Source organism: Sitophilus oryzae, unplaced genomic scaffold (assembly GCF_002938485.1).
Source record: "Sitophilus oryzae breed Bouriz unplaced genomic scaffold, Soryzae_2.0 scaffold_467_pilon_pilon, whole genome shotgun sequence".
NCBI classification, from domain to species: domain Eukaryota; kingdom Metazoa; phylum Arthropoda; class Insecta; order Coleoptera; family Curculionidae; genus Sitophilus; species Sitophilus oryzae.
Genome location: NW_022147048.1, coordinates 2013096 through 2033270, shown reverse-complemented (window position 1 = coordinate 2033270; position 20175 = coordinate 2013096). Strand labels below are relative to the sequence as shown.

The window sequence follows — 20175 nt, the reverse complement described above, 5'->3', positions numbered from 1 at the left end:
TTTTTCGAATCATTTCTAGATAAATTGTGTATAGTCAAAAAGTAAAGCGACCTGTTACAGATTTTGTTTTGTTTTATTTTTATAGGATGGGTAGAAAAACAAAATTTTACCATACAGAATAAAATATAAGAGAAAATATCCTGAGGTCGCTTTGATAAAAATTTACTGTTGCAATAACCCTATGTAATAGATACCGTATGATCGAGAAAAAACGGCGTCAGCGTTGGCTATGAAATGAAGATCGCTGTCATTTTATATGTAAATTTATATGGGAAATGTCATCGATCGTCATTTCCCAGCCAACTGGACGCCGTTTTTTTTCGATCATACGGTATAATACTGCGAATTATATTACATAAGGCTATTTCCGCAACTGCTAAAAATTTAGAAATATTTTAAATACACAAATGTGCGCTTTTTAAGTCTGTAGGTATCTAAAATACTAAAAATTATATACAGTGCGTATTGCATTTAAAAAAAAACTGAGATATAGCATTATAATATTGCAGTGTTGGCCGCGCCATAAAGAAATCCCTGCGAATGTGAATTTTTCTCGGATTTCTTCTTTTATCCTACATCCCTCGCTATATTATACTTACTTAAGCAATAATATATCAATAAGATAAATTCACTCCAGGTTTTTACCACTTTTTAAAAGACATTTTTCAAATATGAATTATCATGGAAATCCCGCATATATAGTGCTTCAAATAAGTCAATAGTGTGATGTATGCTGAATTTTATGCTGAACCCAATTCTGTACAGAAAAATGGTAATGCGATTGCAATTTTAAAGAAAATATTTTTTTAGGATATGTACTTTTTTTATATAGAACTTCCTCGTACACCCTATTACATACTAATAAAAATTCTCTTCTAATGTGCCTCACCATCTTCCAGTGCTACGAGCCGCCCCTGGAGGGAGTACTCTTCAATTGAATTTTATATTAAAAATAACAAAAATTTATTAAAAAAGTATTTCGTCACCTTTTAGGTTCGTCAACCTCGACAAAATCATCGTTACCAAAAACAGTTGAAAGTGATACCGTCTACAAGAAAGTCGACTTTGCAAAAACTGAAGCATTTAATCTTACCAGAAATAACTTAGAGAAGGAACGGCAGGAACCGGTAACTACATTTATCAAGAAATAAAGTATTTTTACATATAGGTATATTATCTAAATAACGATTTGAAATGTAAGTTCTTTTACTCTGCATTCTACAGTTTTACGAGTTCGAGGGATATTAGAAATTATGTGGACGTTTCAAGGGTTTTTCATATTGCAATTGGTCCGATTTTGATCTAATTTGTTTGATATAGTAGGAATCACGAGAGTTTTTGAGTATTTTGACGTTTGACATCGGTAAGGTATAGCGTCTTCCTTCAATTCCATAATTATTGAACCAGTCCTGATACATATGTAGCTTAATTTTGTTGTTCAACTTAACTTGTACAATCACTGAGGCCTTTTACATAATCATAATATTTTAAATATTGTAGCTTTAGGAAATATCATCTATTGCATTGTCGCAGCTCATTCAACACCCAGCTAGATATAGCCTAAGAGCTGACGACATATTTAGAGAACATATTTTAGGCAAGCTAGAATAACTAAAAATGTATAGTTTATTAACTGGTGAACCCAGAATCCTAAGTCTGGCTGGGGGGTTGGGGGTATTTCGCTACTGCGCAACCCATAACATTTACAAAAAAATAAATCCAAAAAACATTCTTTAGGCAACTTGAAATTTGTTTATTCTTAAATTTTAGCATCTATTTAACCTAGAAATAAGTGTGCCAGACTTTTCTTTCGGGTTTAAAGTGTAACCAGACCATTCCAAATATGTTTAATTATTATACCTGGAAAACATACTTTAGGCATTCTAAAATTTTTACAGCGTTTTTATTAGATGACATTAAAAAATATGTGTTCATTGCCAGACGAATTCAATGGGATTTAATACTTGCCAGACGTGAATAAAGATTTTAAATGAGCGCGATAAGGAAGTCTTATGAGTATCTATAAGCGCGAGAAAGATAGTTTATTGAGACCCGGTCGGCAGCCGATGCGGCTGACGTAACAGCATTTGGAGTTGTAAAAACTTAAAAAAAACTAACTAATATTGAATAAATAAAAAGAAACATTTTTTAATAAAAATGTATGATTTAAATCCTTTCAATAAGAAGACTTTTTAATTTAAGTATTTTGTATCTGAAAGAATAAAAAGACGAATAATTATTTAAAAATTGGCATAATATAAAATATATTTTTTTCAAACGTCACAAAAGTATAATTATTATACTTTTGTGACACATTATATTATTATTAATTTTTGCGACCCGATTGACAATATAAAAAAGTCATTTTAACGCCTAAGCATAAAAGTAAAAGCACTTTTACTTACTTTTGAATCTATTTAGAAGATTAACAATGGTACTTTAATAAAATTCCAGAATACTTTTTTTTTAGCACTGTACATGGTACCCTTTTGTCGGGACTACGTTTTCTGGTAAAACGACTTCTTTAAATTTTAAACCATGTTGTTGGCGCACTTTTAAAAATTATTTGCATTTTTGTAGTCTGCCTTCATCAAAAACAATAACTTTGTCACTAGTAACTTTTTTACAAACTACACAACTTAAATGTTTTTTATCCATTGTGATTTAGTAGTTAGTAGCGAAATTAGTAGTTACTAAAATATTTATTTGCAGTAATTATTCTAAACTATTTACACTATGCGCGTCAATATTTAATTTGTAAATACATATTTGTACATGGTAACTTAATTTTTCCAACAAAATAATCTCTGAATTAAAAGCCTGCAAATAATTGAAATGAAACCGAAAAAAAATTGTTTTTATGAAAATTTGAAGTGCTCCAAAATACTGTTACTGTCAGCCGCATAATACTGTCAGCCGCATCGGCTGCCGACGGGTCTCAATAAACTATCTTTCTCGCGCTTATAGATACTCATAAGACTTCCTTATCGCGCTCATTTAAAATCTTTATTCGCGTCTGGCAAGTATTAAATCCCATTGAATTCGTCTGGCAATTAACACATATTTTTTAATATCATCTAATAAACACGCTGTAAAAATTTTAGAATGCCTAAAGTATGTTTTCCAGGTATAATAATTAAACATATTTGGAATGGTCTGGTTACACTTTAAACCCGAAAGAAAAGTCTGGCACACTTATTTCTAGGTTAAATAGATGCTAAAATTTAAGAATAAACAAATTTCAAGTTGCCTAAAGAATGTTTTTTGGATTTATTTTTTTGCAAATGTTATGGGTTGCGCAGTAGCGAAATACCCCCAATCCCCCAGCCAGACTTAGGATTCTGGGTTCACAAGTTATTAAACTTGATTTTTTTGTTATTCTAACTTGCCTAAAATATGCTCTCTAAATATGTCGTCAGCTCTCCGGCTAATATCTTGGCATATTTTGAAAGTTTGCGTACATCCACCTGTCACTATTATGTATTTTCTCGATGGACAGACTATATCAGTACATGGTAGCAAGGAGGCATAGAATGAACTATGTCTAGCTGGTTATTCAATAAGCTGTTACATTGTTAAGTGTATTTTTATAGTTCAAATTATTTTTACTGTGCCTTTAACATTCATATAAGAGATTTGTTATTTTAATTATGTCAATTTTTAATAAATTTTTAAAAGAATGAAGGCTTTTTTTTTCTAAAATGTGCTCTTTCCTATTTTGTATTTTCTTAATCAAAGTGTAGCTCTAGAAATCTTCATAAATGGATATTTCTTTGTAAACCCATATACCGGGTGCGTCTCAAAAGTGGATCACCGCTATGTTAGTATATGACATAAATTAGGATTGATTGACGTATTCAATTGTTTTCAGTCACTTCCTGTTTCACCGGAAATGACTACAACTTTTCATTTTTAAATGGCACCCTCGGTATTTTTTTACTTTATTCGATAGAAAATGACATTCTGAATAGAATGAAATATGACAAGTATGTCAACTTTTGACATTCTCACTAAAAAAAATGTATTTTAAAATTCAGTCCAGAGTGCCATGGCTATGTTAAAAACACTAATTCTTAATCAAGAAGCTTTGGAAAAATAGATTTGACCGTCTAATATTTTTAGTGTTTTGTCCTGGCCAGTTTTAAAATACTCGAATCTTATTTTTAATCATATCTCAATTTTTTCAAATGGAACGAGGATGGCTCATTAGCATATTTGGAAGAAGCATTTTTTACGAATAATTTGGTACCACACACTTGGTATTTCGAGTCAAATTTTCATTACGAACCGCAAGTTATAATTTCAAATAAACCATATGCCTAAATGTCAAAATCAAAAGTTGACATATGATATGTCATTCTATTCAGAGTGTTATTTTCTATTGAATAAAGTAAAAAAATATCGAAGGTGCCGTTTAAAAATCATAAGTTGTAGTAATTTCCGGTGAAACAGGAAGTGACCGAAAACAATTGAATACGTCAATCTATCCTAATTTATGTCATATACTAACATACCAAATCTCGTTTTTTTCATTGAAAAAATAAAAAAGTTATAGGGGGTGCTTGATAGGGGTGAGCCACTTTTGAGATGCACCCGGTATTCTGCAATCTCAGATTACAGAGATAAGATAAAATTATTACTAAAATAAAAATATTATCTTCAAAAATATTTATATCCAACATGATAAATAATACGCTTTACCAACAGGTCTTTCAGTGACGTATGCTCAAGTAAAATAGACGACGATGATGAAAGCGATCGAACATTCCAATATAAAAATGTACAGCCCTGCTTCCATATGTTCATTTGAACTATTATCTAAGAGCTGGCCGAATGCTTTAAAGGCAAGTGGCCATATTTCAGAAGAAGAAGAACCATTTTTATACAGTCGCCATTAATATGAATAGAAGAAGAAAAATGACCTTTCAACTTGACATTTGACGTGTGATTTGACGACATTGACAGCTTTTTGTTGACAAAAATGTTTGTTTTCAAGGAAATATTAAATATTGGCATGGTTGACTAAAAGTAAAGTTCATTATTTATTGCTGGTGGTTGTTAAAGGCTATAAAATGCCACCAAATAAGCGAATAGCGGTGTGGATGTCGGAGAAAAAATTGCAGAAAGTAAACTGGCAGGAATTTGTATCCGTCTCTAATAAACATGGTTTTGAACTTTTTAAAGTAAGTTGTCTAGAAATGTTATTTTTGTATGTTTTCTATATATTTTCTAGCTGGATTTAAATAAAAATCTAGAAGGGCAAGCCCCATTTTGTGTACTACTTCATAAGCTAACTGATATTATTGCTTCAGCAAATCAAGGTGATCTAAGGGTAAGTACAAAAGAAATTATGTTGTTTATTATTACGTGCAATTTAGAAACAAATAATCTATAGACGAGGTATGATGTTCCTCTTGTTTACATTATAGTTGAATAAGTAATGAGTGTGTCGTTTATGTTTATTTCATTGCTGGTAATTATATGTTTTAGAGTTTATTTTATAGTTTGCTTATTTGCATTTAGTCGTCAGTAATAACTTAAATTTGAAACTTTTGTTAATTAATTATGATCAGGGAAGCTTATAATTTCATTTTTGAATAGGACTTTATTTAATATTACTTCATAATGTATGGCCAATATGAGTCATCGTGTAAAAATGTTTAGCATCTGTTTAATACGTGTTTAATATTAATAACATTATTCCCATAGTTTTCTGTGGGAATATTTTTTGTTTATAATTTTAGCAGGATGAAAAAGTGTTGAATCTACAGGCTGTTTCATAAAACATGTGCCATCTCGTGGGGAGATTCCTCACATAGGTAAAAATAAGATTTATTTTTTGTATCGACATAGGTAGATCCAATTCTGCTTTGTTTTGTAGCTGCAGGGGTTAGTATTCTTTTTTTAAAATTTATTATAATTTGCTTCTAAGCGTCTTTACCGATTCAAATGATATTTTGTGTGTGAAAGTTACTTTATGCAATACATAATTTAATGCTAAAAAAGTAAAATAAAACACTAATTCACCACAATACACCAAAACAGTTAACTTTTGCACTGGACGCGCGTTTCGCTAACCATGTTAACTTCATCAGCAGGTGATTAAAGGTGCGCCACTTACTTTTATTAATTACAATTAATAAAATTAACCCTCTGGCAGGCGCGTACTTAAGAATCACAAGACTGGGCGCGTTGTGGTATTGATTTATTATTGTATTATGAACATATTATAATAAAAGGAACCAAACATAATATTTAAACATACAAAAGAAAGAATTAAAACATTTTAAATCACTGGAAGTAAACTAAACAATATATCTAAAAACCGTATGATTGAAACAAAAAACAGCGTCAGCGATGGCTATGAAATGAAGATCGCTGCTATTTGATATGTAAATTTATATGGAAAATGTCATCGATCGTCATTTTCCAGCCAACTGGACGCCGTTTTTTTTTAGATCATATTAAATAGTATTTAGTCTTCTTGTATTGATGGATATTTACAGATAATACAATTGATTAGTCTCTCACTGTGGTTTTTGCAAACAAATTTGTATAAAATTTATATAAATCTATCATTTTTTCCAACTCATACAGTTGGAAAAAATGATAGATTCTAAGGGTTTCCCAAATATGACAAGGTCCAACACACTTTTTATTGCATCTAACTGGTAAACTAAAAAAAAAACCTTTTGAGCAAATTTAATGAGGAAAACTTGCAAATCTCTGGGAATAGTTATGTATACCGGTCCTTTTATAAATAATATAGTTGACAGGATATTACAAAAACAATTAAAAACCCTTCCATGGTTGGAATTTGACCCTTCGTGCCCTTCACAGTCGAGGAGCTTGTCTCCGACTGGAGGCTGGAGGATTGTCTCCATTCTTTTTAACTTGGTCTTTTCTTAGACCTGATACCGGTGTTGTCCCGAATCTATAATAGAGGATATATCTCTTTTTCTCTATTGCCTCCTTGGATTTGAGGTCAAAGACCTAACCATAGCCCTCTTCCCTAGAGTTGATAGCTTTTTTCGTTTTCCTGTTATTACCGATTCTGAACTGTCCTAGATCTGTGATGCGTATGCGCAGAAGGAAATATGAAGACATTATTTCATTTGCGCATGCGCTGCAGAGTTCTAGGACGATTCAGAATCGGCAATAACAGGAAAACGAAAAAAGCTGATGACTCGCCAACTCGATGTCCTTCCATTGGAGTTCTGAGCCTGGATAAGACTCAGCAGGTAGGTGGTGTCTTTCCCTTTGCTCCTCGGCAGAAAGACTGTGATGGTCGCCTTTTAGGGATTATTTCTGGTTTCACTACAACAAAAAAAAAACACTAAATCACCACAATACACCAAAACACTTTTACTTTTACACTGGACACGCGTTTCGCTAACCATGTTAGCATCATCAGCAGATGATTATAAACTAAAGTACAATCTACAAGTTGAGCGTTTATATACTCGCTCAGTGGGCACCGAGTGGGCGTGGCAAAATCTAGCCAACCGAGTCAGAGCCCACTGAGCGTAACAGTTAGATTTCCGCCACTAGAGTAGTAGGAACAAAGAACTTGAAGGAATTGGACCGTTGTCTCTGTTCATACTATCTTTACATTTATTAATTCTGATGCTTTCATATGCATCTAATTGCTAAGTTTATGAAAATTCGACTTTTCAAGTGGAGAAAGATACGTCTAAATATTTTTCGATACCGTTTGATAGAGAGTTATCCCGTGGTCTAAAAGGAATTTTTAAGAATGTCAGTTATAAACTTGTGTATAGTGTTAATAATAAATTACAACAATTATTAGGTAATCCAAAGGATAAAACTGGAAAGGTCGGGTATTTATGAAATTTCTTGTAAAGATTGTAATCAGAAATATGTTGGGCAAACTAGAAGATCAATATTAACTAGATTTAAAGAACATTTAGCTCAGATAAGATATAGTCGACCGGATAAATCTTTCGTTGCCGAACATATTGTTGATAAAGAACATTGTATAGATCTTAATAATTTAAAATTAATTAAACAAGTCTCAAATTACAGGCAATTAGATGCATATAAAAGCATCAGAATTAATAAATGTAAAGATAGTATGAACAGAGACAACGGTCCAATTCCTTCAAGTTCTTTGTTCCTACTACTCTAGTGGCGGAAATCTAACTGTTACGCTCAGTGGGCTCTGACTCGGTTGGCTAGATTTTGCCACGCCCACTCGGTGCCCACTGAGCGAGTATATAAACGCTCAACTTGTAGATTGTACTTTAGTTTATAATCATCTGCTGATGATGCTAACATGGTTAGCGAAACGCGCGTCCGCTGTAAGTGTTTTGGTGTATTGTGGTGATTTAGTGTTTTTATTTTGCTATTAAATGAAAAACGAAAGGAAGAATAAGTAAATGGGAGAAGCAAAGCACAATTGGATCTATGTGGAATAAAAATAAATCTTATTTTTACGTTCGGTATCTCCCCACGAGGATGGCACATGGTTTTTGAAACACCCTGTATTGTTATGTAGATTAATTATTCTGGTTATTTTTCTTATTTCAGAGCATGGAGATAATAACCGACGTGGAGAAATATTTAGAACAAAATCCAACGGTTGTAGTTGTCGATCCCATTCCAAATGTAAAAAAATTGCTAGATAGATATAATTGCTATAGTATAATACACGCCACGAACCTTCATAGTTACGGCGTATTCACTCCGAATTTTTGCGTACTTAGAAACGACGACTTAGATTCAATTAGAGAACAGCTGACAAATTCACTAGTCACCTACCCTTTTATATGTAAACCGATATTGGGGCACGGTTCTCGACAAGCCCACGAAATGTCAATAATTTTCGACGAGAAATACCTCGTAGACTGTAAAACTCCGTGCGTAGCTCAGAGTTTTATCAACCACAATGCCATCCTGTACAAAATATTTATAGTAGGTAATAAGTTTTGCTTTGTCGAACGCCCGTCTCTGAAAAATTTCCACGCTAGTCAAAGAGAGTCGATATATTTCGACAGCAGCGACGTGTCGAAAGCAGATTCGAAAAGCAGGCTATCTGTGCTAGATCCTGGGGATGTGGTGAAAGAAACGTGGGAGCCGGATCCAAAAGTCATGGAGGTTATAGCGAACACGCTACGGAAATCTTTCGGAATGGATTTGTTAGGAATTGATGTTGTGATAGATAAATCGACAGGAAGATACGCTATCATCGATGTAAACGCTTATCCAGGTATAGGAAAATCGATCAAAGTGGTTGTGCACGTCATCAAGACTGTGTTGACTTGATTCGATAGAAAATAATACTCTGAATAGAATGAGATATATGTCAACTTTTGACATTTTTAATATAAAAAAAATAACATTTTAAATTTCAATCTAGAGTGACATGGCCACAGCTTACAGAATAACATAGCTTTGACACTCGCCAATTTTTCCCACGCTCGAATTTAAAACGCCCCACTCCGACGATGCGCTAACTGAATTAAGCGACCGACAGTCAGCCTCATTCAGTCGATGCATAGCTTCCACCGGTGTATTACGGAAGATTTTAATTCGATTTTTTTTCTTATATTTAACCATAGGTATTTGTGCTTTTATTTCAATTTTATTTTTATTGATGGAATGGGAAAAGGTTTTCCGGGATGTGCGGCTGCTGGTTGCACAAATAATTATGGAAATAATTCAAAATATAGTCTGTTTAGTTTTCAATTCAATTCAAATTTAATGTTCAATTCAAAAGTATATTCACACTTTAGAGCTTTTCAAAACGATGAAGACTACTTATTTGGAGGCTTGCTAATGCCAAGTGACCATTTTTTTATTTAGTTTCCTCATTGGAGGCTATTTTTATAAGCTTTTATTTAACTTGCTTTGTATGTAACTATCTATGTATGTATGTATGTTTGTTGAAAAAGTTTATTTCATTCTTTTTAGTGTATTTAAATAAAAACTTGTTTTTAAAAAAGTTTTTTTATAAAATTTTTCAGAACAATTTTGAAGAACTTTCCTTAAATGAAAATATATTATGTAAATTCGTTAAATTATTTCAGACAATTAAATTCAACCATCAATCAAAATTTTCCTATAATGTATTTTTTGTTAAAATTATACGCAAAAGTTAGAATTTATTATACCTTAAAGAATATCAATAAGAACTTAAATGTAGCAAACAAAAACCGAAAGCTCCTAATTTAGAAACATTCGTAAATAATTATAAGTAATCAATGTACCTATTTCATTTTGCTGTTATTTCTAGAAATAAATTAATTAATTTGTTTTTTAAATGTTTTTCTTTGAGAATGCATATTTATTTAAAGTCAACAATTTAAAAAACGTGTATATAAATTATGTTCTAGCACCAGTCGAATAATTTTCTACGTCACGTAAAAATTTTTTTGAATACATCTCTGGGCTGACTGGCGCTTACGCGGCTATTGGTTTTGGCGAGAGAGCTCGCCGCTCCAGTGTTCCCCCTCTTTCGAATCGCAAATCCGAGCGTAAAAAGATCAAAGCGGCACGCTACACTGTCCGAGCTGGTTTTTACTTAAGCTGTGACATGGCTGTCTTGGTACCACTCACTTGGTATTTCGAGTCAAATTGTCGTTATGAACCGCATGTTACTATTTCAAATAAATCATTACGAAAATGTCAAAAGTTGACATATGATATGTCATTCTATTCAGAGGGTCATTTTCTATCGAATAAAGTAAAAAAAATACCGAGAGTGTAATTTAAAAATCAAAAATTGTAGCCATTTCCGGTGAGACAGGACGTGACCAAAAACAATAATTGAATACGTTAATCAATCCTAATTAATGTCATATACTAACATACCAAATCGCGTTTTTTTTTTCTGAAAAAATAAAAAAGTTATAGGGGGTGAGCCACTTTTGAGACGCACCCGGTATAGTCGCAAAGAAATTAAGTAAATAGTAGTAAATTATCCTAATAAAGCAAATTATACTCTGGATAATTTTTTGGTTTGCTTGAAATAAGACAAAATTTAAATTTTTTTATGGGCACTAATTCCGCTGCAAGGGCTAAAAATCCGCCACCATAACGGACTCAGTTACGGTTGGCAAGATTGCATCAAAATTTGACAAACGCACGTCGCCATGTTGCCACGGTTACTTTTTTTTTCTTTGATTTTGACATGTGTCAAAATTCTTTGTCACCAATTTGTCACTTTAGTTTTACAGTACATCTGTCCGTTCTGTAGCTACGGGGTATCCGTGAGAGGGGAAACGATATTCTCTCGATGTTTTTCGTAAAAAATTAGACGACGCGTCCCATCAATAAAAATTCGACAAATTTGCAAGTAGCCAATAAAATGAGTGGGCGGAGCGATTTGCGGTGACGTACTCGTCAAGTCGACGTATAAGATATATTGTTGTTTATTTAAATGTTTTTTGTCCGCATTCCTTTCATAAACACAGATCCAGCAGACGTACTGTAGACATAATTTGTATGGTTATTATACAAACAAATTCTAATTAAAAGAAGCTTTTAATTAAGCAAGTTTTTCCGACTTTTTAATGTTTTCTCCCGACTGTTGCAAATTGCAATTTTATCTAAATAAATTCAGTTTTAATTTAAAATTTGTCATAGAAAACTGAGAGAAAATTGAAAATGGCAAATGTCAGATTAGAAAAAAAAACGAAAAAATCTCATGACAACCGGCAACATTTTCTATGATTACCCACCTAAAGCCGATAAAGATACGACAGCGTGCTGTTTTTTGCTGACCAGGATGTAAGATTAGAAAAAAGGGAAAACGTGCGTTCTAATTTTAAACGAATTTTAATTTGGTAATAGTTTTGACGTCTTTAATGACGTGCACGCCAGCTTTTTTCGATTTCTTTTTATATGGCTGATTAATGATATGTTTAGAGATAATCAGTGGCATGCGGTTAAATTTTTAGAAGAGGAAACGATTCGGTAAAGGTAGTAAAAAAAAAGTCGAAAAATATTTTTGTATACTTAAGACATTCAAGATCATAAATATATAGGGTGAGTTTTCTACGATGTTCTCTATGGGTATCTCGGAAACTACAGGAGGTAGAGAGTCAGTTAAATGGGTAAAGAATTGCAGTTTTGTGAGGTCATAAATATGCGCCTTTCAGATTTTTGAAAAAGTTCATGGCTTACTAGATATTTCGAAAAAAACAAATTTCGGCTATTTTAAAAATTGTCCGTAATTCCATTATAAGCTATTTTAGAAAAAAGTTTTCAGATAAAAGTTGTAGATAATCACATCCTTAATGAGATTGTCTCCTCCGTTTTTCTCTAAAGCCTGTCATTTTTGACATATGACACAAACATATGTTTTTTTTAAATGGAAACCATAGTTGGCCATGACTTCATGAAAAGCGCCATTTTTTAAGCTTTTCGGCGATATAAGCTACAGTACGTCTGTCCGTTCTGTAGCTACGGGGTATCCGTGAGAGGGGAAACGATATTCTCTCGATGTTTTTCGTAAAAAAATAGGCGACGCGTCCCATCAATAAAAATTCAACAAATTCGCAAGTAGCCAATAAAATGAGTGGGCGGAGCGATTTGCGGTGACGCACTCGTCAAATCGACGTATAAAATATATTGTTGTTTATTTAAATGTTTTTTGTCCGCATTCCTTTCATAGACACATATCCAGCAGATGTACTGTATAATATGTTTTCTTAAAATTACTGTAATTTTTAAACAATTTCACTTAGTTAGCCATGGAAACAAGTTCAATCGTCGTTGCTCTAAGAAATATCAAACTGTCACATCCAAACTTTGTAACTTAAAATAAACAAAAATTGTAAATATCAATTTTTCAACTGAAGAAAAGTGTGTAGGATTATTATTGGTTTAATTTGTGACGCTCCCCCGTTTTAGAGAAAGGTCACGGACGCCGAGTTGCCTTGGTTCGGTTCCTCGGGCGCCACCCCCAACGTTTAAAGTGTTTGAGAGACCACTAGTGCCAGTAAGGGTAGCTTTTATACAGTGGAGATACCAGGGAGTGATGAGATGAAAAGAAAATAAAGCACACAATTAACTATAACGTAACACTAGGTTTTTATTTAACTAATTAATTATGTACAAAAATTATCCAGGAAGGTTCACGTCCTCGAATCGTAAGAATAGTGAAATAAAATGTATATTTAAAGACCCGTAAAGTAAAATTTACAATAACAACCATGTACCTCTAGAGTTTTGATCGATTATTCCCGATATGTAACTCTCTGACTGATTCTATCCCGTGAATTCAAAACGCGTTCCCGCAATGACGTTCTATTAAATAAAACGACGCGAGTTCCTGATCGGCGTCGAATTTAGCGGCGTCCTAATGAACACAGACACGTAAGTACCGGAGCAACACACTCTACTACGACGCGACTCTCTAAACGGCGGCGACGTCGTTACAGGCGTCCCGATGGTCACAGCTAAATATTTCTCGGAACGGCGTCCGTTTTGACAACGAAACGCGTCGAAGTTAAAAGCGTCCCGGGATACACAAACGCGAGTCCTGGATCGATCGCGAAATTAACAGCGTCCTGTGGGACACAAACGCGAGCCCTGGATCGATCGCGAAGTTAACAGCGTCCCGTGGGATACACAAACGCGAGCCCTGGATAGATCTCGAAGTTAACAGCGTCCTGTGGGATACGCAAACGCGAGTCCTGGATCGACCGCGAAGTTAACAGCGTCCTGTGGGATACGCAAACACGAGTCCTGGATTGATCGCGAAGTTAACAGCGTCCTGTGGGATAACGCAAACGCGAGTCCTGGATCGACCGCGAAGTTAACAGCGTCCTGTGGGATACGCAAACGCGAGTCCTGGATCGATCGCGAAGTTAACAGCGTCCCGAGGGATACACAAACGCGAGCCCTGGATCGACGTAGACGTTAGCGACGTCTCGGCGAGTTGTACGTCGTTTGGATAAGCGCAGCCCGCACACACACCGCCCGGGCAGGACAACCTCGGGATTTCGGCGAGATCCCGTCCAGCGTCACTGATGCAGGATGCCGTCTGGACGACACACCTAGAAAATACGGAAGCTACAAAACCAGCCTCGGGATTTGGGCGAGATCTTGTTCTAGCTCCTTGAATATTCGCGACCCGGGCGTTTACTGAACTACCTTAACCGTTAGCTGTCTCACTCTCTCCCTTTTAACAAAAGAAATCATTCCTCGCGTCCACGTGATCCGATCAAATATCCCCCAGCCTCCGTAGAGGTGCACAGTTTGATCTACCTGATCGCATATAAGTTTTGCTATGTCTTTGCGCTCGCGCGATTCGTTCAAATAGCCTCCAGCCTCCGTAGAGGTGCATAGTTGCGCCTATCTGAGCAAATATACATATCTCTGTCTCCCTTATCCCGGTAACGCGTTAAGGCAGTAAAGTAAACGTCATTAACAATAAAAGAATACGACCTACTCTCGATCACTTTGGCGGTGGGTGCTTACCTTATACAGTGCGGCGACAGGCGGCTGGCAGCAGGACACTTGGCAGGGCACTCCGGACTCGAACCTCACTGTTTCACGTGCGACCACAAACTGTCTCTCTGGAGCTGCTTCAGCCAAGGTACTCGACTGACGCTCCCCTCCACTCGGCCTGAAGTGCTTTACTATAACTCAGTAATTTTTCGAAGAAAACATATTATAGCTTAAATCGCTGAAAAGCTTAAAAAATGGCGCTTTTTATGAAGTCATAGCCAACTACGGTTTCCATTTAAAAAAACATATATTTGTGTCATATGTGAAAAATGACAGGCTTTAGAAAAAAACGAAGGACACAATCTCATTAAGGATGTGATTATCTACAACTTTTATCTGAAAACATTTTGTCTAAAATAGATTATAATGGAATTAGGGACAATTTTCAAAATAGCCGAAATTTGTTTTTTTCGAAATGGACTTTTTCAAAAATCTGAAAGGCGCATATTTATGATCCCACAAAACTGCAATTCTTCCCCCATTTAACCGACTCGCTATCTCCAGTAGTTTCCGAGATACCCATAGAGAACATCGTAGGAAACTCACCCTGTATAATCCACTACCTAAATTCACATCAATTGTTATAAATTATTAATTAAAAAACTTGTTCCGTTTTTGTCTCAACATATAGGGAAGCGTCCCCTGCTTTCGCTTTGACCGCACGCCCCTGGAAATAATAAAAAAATAAAATAAAAATCGAATTTTTAAATACCGTTAATAGGTTTCGATATTGTTTCAGGTTACGATGGCTTTCCCGACTTCTTCGAAGCAGTCCTAGAGTGCATTTCTAACAAAGTTACCTCAGATTAAGCTTTTAAAATAAGAGTCATTGAAGTATTTGAAATCTTTATATTTTATTTTCTTACATGATGATAGATTTTAGTCTTTTAACACACCTTTAAGTCCTATTCTAGTCGGAGAGCTGGCGACATATTTAGAGAACATATTTAGGCAAGTTAGAATAACAAAAAAAATAAAGTTTAATAACTTGTGAACCCAGAATCCTGAGTCTGGCTGGGGGGTTGGGGGTATTTCGCTACTGCGCAACCCATAACATTTGCAAACAAATAAATCCTAAAAACATTCTTTAGGCAACTTGAAATTTGTTTATTCTTAAATTTTAGCATCTATTTAACCTAGAAATAAGTAAGCCAGACTTTTTTCTCGGGTTTAAAGTGTAACCCGACCATTCCAAATATGTTTAATTATTATACCTGGAAAACATACTTTAGGCATTCTAAAATTTTTACAGCGTGTTTATTAGATGATATTAAAAAATATGTGTTAATTGCCAGACGAATTCAACGTGTTTTAATACTTGCCTGACGCGAATAAAGATTTTAAATGAGCGCGACAAAAAAGTCTTATGAGTATCTATAAGCGCGAGAAAGATAGTTTATTGAGAAATGTCGCGTCGGCAGCCGATGCGGCTGACGTAACAGTATTTTGGAGTACTTCAAATTTTCATAAAAACTATTTTTTTCGGTTTCAATTATTTGCAGGCTTTTAATTCAGAGATTATTTTGTTGGAATTAAGTTACCATGTACAAATATGTATTTATAAATTAAATATTGACGTGCATAGTGTAAATAGTTTAGAATAATTACTGCAAATAAATATTTTAGTAACTACTAATTTCGCTACTAACTACTAAATCACAATGGATAAAAAACATTTAAGTTGTGTAGTTTGTAAAAAAAGTTACTAGTGACAAAGTTATTGTTTTTGATGAAGGCAGACTACAAAATGCAAAGAATTTTAAAAGTGCGCCAACAACATGGTTTAAAATTTAAAGAAGTGGTTTTTACCAGAAAACGTAGTCCCGACAAAAGGGTACCATGTACAGTGCTAAAAAATAAGTATTCTGGAATTTTATTAAAGTACCATTGTTAATCTTTCTAAATAGATTCAAAAGTAAGTAAAAGTGCTTTACTTTTATGCTTAGGCGTTAAAATGACTTTTTTTATATTGTCAATCAGGTCGCAAAAATTAATAATAATGATAATATGTCACAAAAGTATAATAATAATTATACTTTTGTGACGTTTAAAAATATATGTTATATTATGCTAATTTTTAAATAATTATTTATTCGTCTTTTTATTCTTTCAGATACAAAATACTGAAATTAAAGTCTTCTTATTGAAAGGATTTCAATCATACATTTTTATTAAAAATGTTTTTTTATTTATTCAATATTAGTTAGTTTTTTTAAGTTTTTACGACTCCAAAATGCTGTTACTTCAGCCGCATCGATTGCCGACCGGGTCTCAATAAACTATCTTTCTCGCGCTTATAGATATTGATAAGACTTTCTTATCGCGCTCATTTAAAATCTTTTATTTGCGTCTGGCAAGTATTAAATCCCATTGAATTCGTCTGGCAATTAACACATATTTTAATGTCATCTAATAAACACGCTCTAAAAATTTTAGAATGCCTAAAGTATGTTTTCCAGGTATAATAATTAAAACATATTTGGAATGGTGGTCTGGTTACACTTTTAAACCGAAAAAAAGTCAGGCACACTTATTTCTAGGTTAAATAGATGCTAAAATTTAAGAATAAACAAATTTCAAGTTGCCTAAAAGAATGTTTTTTGATTTATTTTTTTGCAAATGTTATGGGTTGCGCAGTAGCGAAATACCCCCAACCCCTCAGCCAGACTTAGGATTCTGGGTTCACCAGTTAATAAACTATACATTTTTAGTTATTCTAGCTTGCCTAAAATATGTTCTCTAAATATGTCGTCAGCTCTTAGGCTATTCCGTTTTGCAAATGATTACTAATATGTTGCTTTTTATTAAGTAAATATGTTTAAGCTTATTTTATATACATTTTTCCATTGTGTGAACAATATTCTATATTAAATTTATTATTATTTATTAGCCCTTGTTTACTTATTGATTCGTATATATTTGTTATATATTATGATGTGATTTCAGGCATTTCAGTGGCTTAATAATTTATTCTAATAATTATAATGTAATACTGCCAAAAATATTTTTTATGTATATTAATGCTCAAAGCAGAAAACTAATTATTATTTAAATATTGTTTATAAATCCTTTTATAGTGTTATCAGTCAATAAAGATATTTAATAAAGTTCACATTTATTCATTTGTTTTAGTAAAATGGATATTGAGATTTGTTTAAATTTTTATTAGTGAATCTATGTAAATTTCATGAAACTCTGACCACTCCACTGCATTCTACACTCGATCAGATGCAAAAAAACGCAACGGAGAAATTTTTATATTTTTTTTATACGTTTTTTTTTTAGTTTTTCCAAATTTCTAAATATCTGACTAATGGGGTTTTTGCTAGAAATCATGATTTTTTTAACTATTCTATATCCTGTAATATAACCGATATACACGTGATGATAATAGTGTTATTATAGTGATTAAAATTGAGTAATTTTAATACCATTACTGTAATACAAATCCTTAAATAGCGGCATCTACCGTCAACTTCTGTTAAAGTAAAATTCAAAAATAAAGCAATTGTTGTTTTAAACCGGACTTGGTCTCGGGACTTTCTGATAGATGGCTCCAGACATGCGTTTTTTGAGCTAAATGAACTACAGTATTATCTGTGCCACTATATTCTAGTCTTTCGTTTACAGGGGGAGATCAATAAGTAATAACAGCTAATAACTTCGAATTTAGTCTATTATTTTGTCAAAGTTTACAAAACCAAATATTTATTCTGTAAACTTTAATGATTTTGTCGTTTCAAGTTTCCAGGTGTTCCCAGATTACTTTATGTTCTAATATTTCGTGTTTTTTATAGTTATGCACATGAACTGGTATAAACGGCTTTTATTATTTTAATAATTATTTCATAAAAAAGTGATGAGGAAGTCTTTTTAACTTCTAAGAAGCAAACGATATAGCTAGAAATTGAGGGAACACTCCACTAACTGGATCGGAACCGTCCTCAAGAGGACTTACTTTTACTGTTTCGTGTCCGTGGACAATAAAAAATATGTATATACCTAAATAAGTGCAATTTAAAATTCTTAAACCAATACCGAGCAACGTCTATAGCATTTTCTTCGGCGTAGGCTACAGGTACGAGGGCAACTTCTGCAGGACAGCAGATGCTCCATATTTTGGGTTTCGCCATATCAAGATGTCGGCCTGTGGGAACTTTTTCCTTAAGAGGGTAGTCTGGTAGGTAGTGGTAGGGTAGATAGAAGGGTAGAGGGTAGATGGTGGATCTTCCGGAACAGATTTTAAGAAGTTTTATCGTGAGCGGAGTCTGCTCGGTCTCTGGAACTCTCCATAAAGTAGATGGCGATCATCGGAACCTTCCCAACGACACGGCACGAACTCTATGTTTTTCAACAGGCAAATACGCTTGCTCTGTATGGAGCAGATCGAGTCATGCGAAACAAGTTGACTTTGCTTTAAATGAAACGTGCCGAATAACAACCGGCTGTATGAAAGCAGCAAGTCTACCTCAACTTTATAGAGCCTCTGGTTTTCCAACCCATACACGTTATTTTTTGACTGTGTTTACGCGGTTTATGTTGCCCCTGAACCTGGGTGTATTTATATTTTATTTATATATATTTTTTTTGGTTTTATTGAGTTTATGGAATTGAGTGTTGTGAATTGTTATACTGGGATTAAATAAAAATCTAGATACAAAAAATAAATCGTTCCTTCATTTTAAGACCTACCCTCACGAGCCGCCACTGTCCCCTTCCATACAATTTACAATCGAGTATTTACAATATCTCACAGATAGTGAATGAATAGGTAAAACCAGGTGGATGACACTTCTTATGGGACAACTGGCAATGGTTCAAAACTTGACTACAAGCGATTTTCTAGGAATCTTCCTTACCGGTAAATTATCGACAAGAGTGACAGATAAAACCGTGACGTTCTTTCAGTATTACAGTTCATCTCTTTTTCTTTCTAAAGTGTGCGTTTAATGGAGACAAAAACAATTTTTGGTGACCCATAATTTGTTATTCGAACACCACTTTTCTTCTTGTCGGGTCGTTGACGTTGACTTGTCGCCATTTTATTTCTTTTGTTTACACGCTGCAGTTTGCTTTGCAAATTTAATACATAAATTATTTAGGCAAATATTGGTTTTTGATAAAACTCCTCGGACTAACGTGTAGGTAAGTGTTGATAAAAATAATTTTTTTTCATCTTAACATGCTCATTGTCATTCTCCTGATTTAGGTGACAGAAAAGGAACATCAAATCAAATTGAATTTTATATTTTTTCATCCCAGTACCGATAGTAAAATATATATTTTATGGATCCTTCCTAAATATCAACGAGATGAGCCATCGGAAGAAAGGGACCATAGTACAAAACAGAAAGGTGGTCTTTTTTCTTTCCACTTAGGATATTGGAATTATTATATACTGTAGTCGTGTTCGGTATTATGCTCTGAGAAATATAGATAAACAAAGAACAACAGATATAAAGCATCCCAGAGGAAAAGAGAGGCAATCGGCAATACCTGTACTCTCTCTGATATTTGTGAACGTTACGGCAAAGTATTGTTGTGAATGTCATCTTTTTGATCGACCTGAAAACTTCGAGCAAAAAGATGACACTTTCAACAATACCCTGACAGATATCAGAGACGATACAGGGTTTTCCTCTCTTTTCCCCTGGAATACTTTTAATTTATTATTCTTTGTTTATCTAGATTTCTCAG

General features: G+C 33.9%; 2 protein-coding genes across 6 annotated transcripts in view; both read left to right on the top strand.

The window, feature by feature from the left end:
• LOC115886124 (GRB2-associated-binding protein 1) overlaps window positions 1-1634 on the top strand; it is a 28202-nt gene extending 26568 nt beyond the window's left edge. Inside the window, exons 11-12 of one of the 3 annotated variants that reach the window (XM_030905192.1) lie at window positions 994-1168; window positions 1225-1634. In XM_030905192.1, the coding sequence (XP_030761052.1) occupies window positions 994-1151 (158 nt within the window). In that variant the 3' untranslated portion in view covers window positions 1152-1168; window positions 1225-1634. Of the gene's footprint in view, window positions 1-993 lie in introns of all 3 variants that reach the window. The other 2 variants (XM_030905191.1, XM_030905193.1) reach the window with 2 other exon arrangements.
• A 3298-nt stretch (window positions 1635-4932) lies between these two features.
• On the top strand, window positions 4933-15415 carry LOC115886107 (inositol-tetrakisphosphate 1-kinase-like). Of its 3 annotated transcripts, none has more exons than XM_030905163.1 (4): window positions 4933-5183; window positions 5234-5332; window positions 8551-9229; window positions 15218-15415. In XM_030905163.1, the coding sequence occupies exons 1-4, from the start codon at window positions 5073-5075 to the stop codon at window positions 15286-15288; spliced, it is 960 nt and encodes a 319-aa protein (XP_030761023.1). In that variant the 5' UTR covers window positions 4933-5072; the 3' UTR covers window positions 15289-15415. The 3 variants fall into 3 exon arrangements, with proteins under 3 accessions (XP_030761023.1, XP_030761022.1, XP_030761024.1); XM_030905162.1 differs by having other exon boundaries at window positions 15200-15415; XM_030905164.1 differs by lacking the exons at window positions 4933-5183; window positions 5234-5332 and adding an exon at window positions 5377-5473 and having other exon boundaries at window positions 15200-15415.
• Window positions 15416-20175: the final 4760 nt, after the last annotated feature.

What these genes read in the sequence shown, in the direction of transcription:
- LOC115886107 (XM_030905162.1), top strand. Translation starts at nt 5,073, where the DNA reads ATGCCACCAAATAAGCGAATAGCGGTGTGGATGTCGGAGAAAAAATTG. An exon ending in ATGGTTTTGAACTTTTTAAA is followed by an intron (nt 5,184 to 5,233) that starts GTAAGTTGTCTA and finishes TATATTTTCTAG; the next exon opens with CTGGATTTAAATAAAAATCT. An exon ending in CAAATCAAGGTGATCTAAGG is followed by an intron (nt 5,333 to 8,550) that starts GTAAGTACAAAA and finishes TTCTTATTTCAG; the next exon opens with AGCATGGAGATAATAACCGA.